The sequence below is a fragment of the Montipora foliosa genome, chromosome 7 (assembly GCF_036669935.1).
Source record: "Montipora foliosa isolate CH-2021 chromosome 7, ASM3666993v2, whole genome shotgun sequence".
Lineage (NCBI taxonomy): Eukaryota > Metazoa > Cnidaria > Anthozoa > Scleractinia > Acroporidae > Montipora > Montipora foliosa.
In genome coordinates this window covers 3,824,261-3,831,760 of record NC_090875.1, presented here as the reverse complement: position 1 = coordinate 3,831,760, position 7,500 = coordinate 3,824,261, and the positions used below count along the sequence as shown (strand labels likewise).

At 41.5% G+C, this 7,500-nt stretch overlaps 1 protein-coding gene across 1 annotated transcript in view; it reads right to left on the bottom strand.

The window, feature by feature from the left end:
- LOC138009688 (serine-aspartate repeat-containing protein I-like) overlaps positions 1–7,500 on the bottom strand; it is a 20,701-nt gene that overhangs the window by 8,409 nt on the left and 4,792 nt on the right. The window contains exons 2-3 of the mRNA XM_068856728.1: positions 4,462–6,499; positions 3,810–3,979 (exon numbers count right to left, since the gene is read on the bottom strand). Of these exons, the coding sequence (XP_068712829.1) occupies positions 3,810–3,979; positions 4,462–6,499 (2,208 nt within the window). The remainder of the gene's footprint in view (positions 1–3,809; positions 3,980–4,461; positions 6,500–7,500) is intronic.

The window sequence follows — 7,500 nt, the reverse complement described above, 5'->3', positions numbered from 1 at the left end:
ACGTAAGCATTCATGAGGAATCTCAAACATTTTCAGGCTTTCAGTGGCCCCTCGGTAGCTCTGTAGAGCCCAGGTTTTTTGTTTTCACCGTGCTCCCGTTCGGTCTCTCGTCAGCGCCTTACGTGTTCACAAAGGTTTTTAGGCCGTTAGTTAAGCATTGGCGCTCCCGGGGCATACCTTTGGTCTTGTATTTAGACGACGGCGCCGGATGCCTCTATGATTTTTCGGTATCTCAGAGTACTGCTTCGGCTGTTAGATCCGATTTGGCCAATGCGGGCGTGGTCGCCAATGAGGAGAAATCTATTTGGGTTCCTACCCAGGTTTTAGAATGGTTGGGCATTGTCTGGGATCTTTCGCGTGGCCGCATATTTATTCCTCACCGCCGCATTGTCAAGTTGCTTAGGGCACTCCTATCACTAAAATCTAGGTCTCGCTCCGTTACCCCACGCGCGGTTGCCTCTGTTACAGGGCAAATTATTTCCCTCACCCCGGGTTTTGGCAACATTGCACTCCTTATGTCTAGAATCCTCCAGTCATTCGTCAAACATCACAGCGGGTGGGATTGTCCTTTGGATTTTAGGTCCTATCAGTTTTTCTCCGAATGCCTTCAGGATATTGATTTCTGGCTTTCTAACTGTCCCAGATTCAATGGGAGGTCTCTCACCAGATATTCGCTTCCCGTGACTCTCGTATTTTCCGACACCAGCAGTTTCGCCTGCAGTGGGTGTGCCTTCCGCATTGATAGCGAGGAGTTCGATCTTTTCTTTCAAGCGTTTTCCTCTTTGGAGTCCGGTTTAGATAGTAACGCCAGGGAATTGTTACCCATTCTTTACGGCCTGAAATCGTTTCGGGCTTCCCTTACGGGCAAAGTGGTCAAGGTCTTTACGGATAGTAAGAACGCGGCGTCTATTTCTGCCAAGGGCAGCAACAGCCTTCGTTTGCATGCTTTAGCTCGCGCAATTTTCGCCTATTATGCCGCACATGATATTTCACTTGAAGTTGAGTTTATCCCACGCTCACTTAACTCTTACGCGGATTCGGCCAGCCGAGTTGTTGATTATGATGATTGGGCTGTTTCCACTATTTTCTTCCAACATGTTAGCAGTATTTTTGGTCCTTTTGATGTCGATCGTTTCACATCCTCTCTTTCCGCTAAGTGAGAGCGTTTTTACTCTAAGTTCTGGTGTCCCGGTTGCGGAGGCGTGGACGCTTTTAGTGCCAGTTGGGGCAGAAAAATATCTCAGTCCAGATTTGAGGCTTTCACCTCGTTTATTTCGTAAGTCAGAGAAACTCCGAAGTACGATATTAACAAGCCGTAGTCGTATACGCTGAGGTAAATGTTCCTTCTTCATCGCCTTAGTTAAGAAAAGAGGTTTGATCAAATTACTCGTGCACATAGTTTTAGTTTTGAACTTCTTTTTTTCCAATTGCCTGAATGATCAGCCGAGAGAATCAAGAAAATAACATATTTTTAGAAAAAGGAAAGTCTTTTCTTAAGCCTTTGTTAACTGAAATAAATTGATCCTGCTTCTTTAATGGTACCTTAAGTCACATATTTGAATCACTTGCAGACGATTGGTTAAATACAGGCAAGTAATTATACCAATCAAAGTAAGATATGAAAGGTCTTTTTAAAGACAGTACAAAAACAGAAACAATATTACTTTGCGTATCAGCCATTGAAGCACACTTTATGCGACGTAAAGAGAAAATAATTGATTCAGTTTTGTTTAAATCCAGAAAAGTTTTACATTATAGCCTGAGAGGTCTCAATGAGTTGGTGAGATAAAAGATACTTGTAGAATAATGTTCAAAGCACTTGGAAGTTCATTGGCTCATCTCCAATACACGGCTTCTGCAAAGAGACGAGGAACAGATTCAAATTATGAAATATACGAAAAGACAAGGACGCTAAATTGGTCCCGGCCATCGAGCCGGATCTCGATGGATATTCCAGGTTTCTTCCTTTCCCTACAAACAATTCTTGAACTCAACTCTTTTAGTAACGCGCGTATAGGGATCTCTACAAGAGACAAATGGACAATTTTCTGCTCAGTCTAATTCTCAAAGTGGACAAAACGCTCAAAGTTAGACGCGTTCCTGAGTTCATTTTTTACTAAAAGTGCACCATCTTCGTCAAAGAGGATAGTCACTTGACGCAAGTGAGCGCGAAAAATACAAAGCAGGGTACCCGGCAGCAACGACTATGACCGCGCCCACTGCAGCTTATCAGTAGTGAAAGTGATCCTCGCAATTCAGATGGCTGTGACAAGGGGCTAACGCTCATAACGTTAGACTTTCAATGTCCCTACTGTAGTCAATTGACTTCTCTCAACTGAGCTAATGCCACCAAATTCTCTTGTTTTAAACACCCACTAGAGCAGCGTCATATTTTCCTTAATCAGAAGTTAAGTTTATTCAGCAGCCACTCTCACATTTCACGTTTTGTAATCGGATTCGCGTTGAAAAATAGGTTAAAGTAAGTATTTTTATCATAACCAATGAAGGAAGCAGCGACCTGGAACTGATATTATTATCTTGTGGCCATTGAGGAAGAACATGTCTCAATAAACATGCAAAATACGTGACTTAAAGTGTGCTAACTGACTGAATGACCAACAAGTACAGTGTACAGCATCATCTTTCTTTTGGTTCAAGGGAATGAACTTTATACAAAGTCGTGACACACTTGACATAAAGTTTAAAATGGATGGGTTTTCATATTCAACTGTGGGCTTTAGCAATATTCAACTGTGGGCTTTAGCAATGAAGACAACTGATGTCAGTCTCAGGGAATAGCGAAATTGATTAAAAAGAAGCTTTTAAAAGGTATTTTTCAGAGTTGATTGACTTATTAATGTCGTTGCAAATACACTCTTTTTTTATAAGAATGTTGTTTTTCCGGCCCAGGCTGAATATTCTTATTTCATTATTCATTATTCGATTTTAGGCTAAAAATATTCTTGTATTATTCTTTAATTATAGCTTATGACATTTCCGTTTTAGAATTTATTGGGGTATTAATTACAAGTGTTTGGTATCTAGATCTGTATCGCGTTACTCGTGCTTCATCGCATCGCTATAGCTAGTGCAGGTTTTTTCGTTTTGTTGGCTAGTTTCGCCGTTCAGAGAAAGGAATAATTTTATACGGTTAAGTGAAAAACATAAAATTGTATTGTATTTATAGATGTTTCAACACACAAAATTATATCTTTCCTTTTCAAAATCTCATCCTTGGCTTTATTCTTAAAATATGTTTAAAATTTCGCAAATTTCAGTCCTAATAGTCTTACAAAATATATTCTTATAAAAAAAAAGAGTGTACCCAACATTAGATTTCGTCAAGTTTATTGCTAACTGCGAACAAACGACCAACTTTTTTTTACAAGAGTGCTTTTTTGGAGTTCTTTTTTTTCCAAAATCGTGCTTGAAAATTGGGGGTGCGGCTTATACGGTCACGAGTCTTTACGGTAATTTCATTGTCCCTGATAGCAAGATCATTAATAAAGAAATTAAAAAGGTGGGCCCACTTACTTGGGGTACCCCTGGATGGCAGACTGTGCCACTTGAATCTGGTCCAGAAAAGATGTTCTTCGACTGCCGCTAACTTCGTTCCTGATCTTACGACGTGTTTCCTTCGCCTTGTCCACTGAGTCAGTGCGACAAGGCGTTATAGAGTTATATTTTATGTTAAATTCATTTCAAGGGATAAATACCCTCACTCTCATCTTTTGGCAGATGCAGAACTCGCACGAGTTTGTTTTAGCCAAGGGTTTTCTGTTATGGTAACGCAATATACACTGCCGTACCTGTGCGTCCATATGCTGGCAAAGGAGGAGCTGGAACTGGCATCTGGAAAGCATAAGCACCTGGATGATTTGGCTGCACTCTGATGCTTGACAGCTCGGCATTTCCGTATCCTGACTCAACATCTTTATCCATGCGTCGACACATGTAGGCGTAGTAAACTCTGATTGGCCTGAATAAAAATAAATTAATATAACGTTTTAAGTTAGGAAATTTGGTGATTTTTGCGGTAATCTATTATCTTTAACTCTCCATTCTTTTGCCTGATTAGCACAAGAAAACGAATGTGCGCGAAAGGCCCTCCATCAACGGGTGTGGCGTGATTCCTGAAAATCCTTTGCATCCTTTGCAATGGATGCAAAATGCATCCTTTGTCCAAGTTTTACGTGTTAAGAGATTTGATAACAATAAATGACTAGTGAGGGAAGCCTTTAAATTTCCAAAACTGTATCATTACTGATTCAATGTAGTAATTTGATTGCAGTAATATAAATAAAAACATAACCTCGGTTTAATTGATGAATTCCGTTGAGTCTCCTCCTTATGTCTTACCCAGAATACAATAAGACAATAAATATGAGACTGTTGCGTGCATCTGAGAAGAAAATAATAGCGCTTTGGGAATTCCAGAAATGCATACAAATTTCAACCTACCATGCATATATGAAAAAAGCCACTGCCAGGAAAATAAGAAATGTTGCTCCGATCGAGTAACCAATGAGACGCCAAGGAATCGAGTCCACGATGTCCTCGTTATCAGTGCTCAAGTTTCTTTTGGTTTTCTTTCTTGCAACAGTAACATCACGTCCATTACGATGAGCCAACGTTAGGCCACTCCAGCGGTGATCACTGACGGGATATGAGAACTGATCCTTTTCCATCGGAGATTTCTCGTGCGGATACTCTTGATCTTCTCCACGAAACTCGTTTCCTTTTTCATGATCATGGTTCCAGTCAGTATTAAGAGCACGTTTTTCATCTTCCTCTGACAGTACATCAAACTCGCCATGGTTCCATTCGACGCCCAGATCAGTTGCTTCCTCTTCCTCTGATTGTTCGTAAAACTCGTTTTCGCCATCAGGGTTTCCATTAGCGTTCTCTTCACTTTCTTCATCTTCCTCTGACAGTTCATCAAACTCGTTTTCCTCGCCATGGTTCCATTCGGCGTCCAGATCAGATTCTTCATCATCCTCTGATTGTTCATGAAACTCGTTTTCGCCATCAGGGTTTCCATTAGTGTTCTCTTCACTTTCTTCATCTTCCTCTGACAGTTCATCAAACTCGTTTTCCTCGCCATGGTTCCATTCGGCATCCAGATCAGTTTCTTCGTCATCCTCTGATTGTTCATTAAATTCGTTTTCGCCATCAGGGTTTCCATTAGTGTTGTCTTCACTTTCTTCATCTTCCTCTGACAGTTCATCAAACTCGTTTTCCTCGCCATGGTTCCATTCGGCATCCAGATCACTTTCTTCATCATCCTCTGATTGTTCATCAAACTCGTTTTCGCCATCAGAGTTTCCATTAGTGTTCTCTGCACTTTCTTCATCTTCCTCTGACAGTTCATCAAACTCGTTTTCCTCGCCATGGTTCCATTCGGCATCCAGATCAGTTTCTTCGTCATCCTCTGATTGTTCATTAAATTCGTTTTCGCCATCAGGGTTTCCATTAGTGTTGTCTTCACTTTCTTCATCTTCCTCTGACAGTTCATCAAACTCGTTTTCCTCGCCATGGTTCCATTCGGCATCCAGATCACTTTCTTCATCATCCTCTGATTGTTCATGAAACTCGTTTTCGCCATCAGAGTTTCCATTAGTGTTGTCTTCACTTTCTTCATCTTCCTCTGACAGTTCATCAAACTCGTTTTCCTCGCCATGGTTCCATTCGGCATCCAGATCACTTTCTTCATCATCCTCTGATTGTTCATCAAACTCGTTTTCGCCATCAGGGATCCCATAAGTGTTCTCTGCACTTTCTTCATCTTCCTCTGACAGTTCATCAACCTCGTTTTCCTCGCCATGGTACCATTCGGCGTCCAGATTAGTTTCTTCATCATCCTCTGATTGTTCATCAAACTCGTTTTCGCCATCAGGGATCCCATAAGTGTTCTCTGCACTTTCTTCATCTTCCTCTGACAGTTCATCAACCTCGTTTTCCTCGCCATGGTACCATTCGGCGTCCAGATAAGTTTCTTCATCATCCTCTGATTGTTCATGAAACTCGTCTTCGCCATCAGGGATCCCATGAGTGTTCTCTGCAGTTTCTTCATCTTCTTCTGACAGTTCATCAAACTCGTTTTCCTCGCCATGGTTCCATTCGTCATCCAGATCACTTTCTTCATCATCCTCTGATTGTTCATGAAACTCGTTTTCGCCATCAGGGATCCCATAAGTGTTCTCTGCACTTTCTTCATCTTCCTCTGACAGTTCATCAACCTCGTTGTTCTCGCCATGGTTCCATTCGGCCTCCCGATCAGTATGTTCATCATCGTCTGATTGTTCATGAAACTCGTGTTCGCCCTCAGTGTTCTCTTTAGAATTTCGTCCACTTACTTCATGGTCCTCTGCCAGTTCATTGAGAGACTTATCCCCACGGGGTAGGAACTCAGGTCGTGAAAAGTGATCTTCACTGCCATCGAAAGGCAGCAAATTTGGTAAATCCCCTCCTTTGACTTTTTTCAAAGGCAAGGACTGTCCTGAAAGTAGAACAGATTAATAATGGGATTATTTTCTCCTAGAAACTGTGGTCGTTGTTGTGCGTCGGTTGAAAGTGAAAAACGAAAATTGGGTTATAACAAACGCCTCATTTAATCCCCTAACGTTTAAAATACCATTGCAGTGCCATGTCAGCCGACATAGAGAAAGCTCGCTTGATGGTAGGGGTGGCAGTGCCCGACCGAGATGTCTTACGTTTCCTGTGGGTAGATGACCCCACAAGCGAAGCCCCCAAAATTGTTGTCAAGCGCTTTAATCGAATTGTGTTTGACGTCACGAGTTCACCCATTCTCCTAAATAACAAAACAAGGCAGCATGTTACAAGCTATGAATCAGTTCGTATATGAATTCCTGAATTCTCTCTACATGAGCGATTTCAATAGGGGGAAAGGAGAGTGAATCCGAAGCGTTCGGACTCTATTCAAAGGCAAAATCTCTCAATTTCACGTTTGCAGAAAGTGATGCAGTGGATTGGTCACAAGGCTGCTAAAGCAGCAGGAGAAGATCAAACATACGCGACAACTCATCTTAAAATGAAAGGCAAAGCATTTAAAGAGAGAAGGATTTTTGCTTTGAATTAGGACATCATGGGAGATACCATCATTCTACGTTTTGATTGGCTTCTTATCTTTGCTAAAGATTTGCCATTGACCAAACGATCAGTTGTTAGAGTAGTTGCTAAACTCAACGATCCTCTCGGTTTTATATCTCCACATAACAGGGCTTAGAATTAAGGAACTTTCAATATAGTCGCCCAATTCAGTAAGGAGGCATCGTTACTGTGATGGAACAAGAAAAGTCTACCTGAGGAACGAATAAGCTTGGAAAGGTTCAAGACGTTAATCCAGGGAACGATGGTCTTGTACGAGGAGCAACGGTGCGAATTAGGCGACCTTTGCAGAAGTTGTATCCTCTTGAAGTTACCACAACGTCAATTGCAGATGAAAGTTCATAAATTGAATTCATCCAGAGCAACGACCCA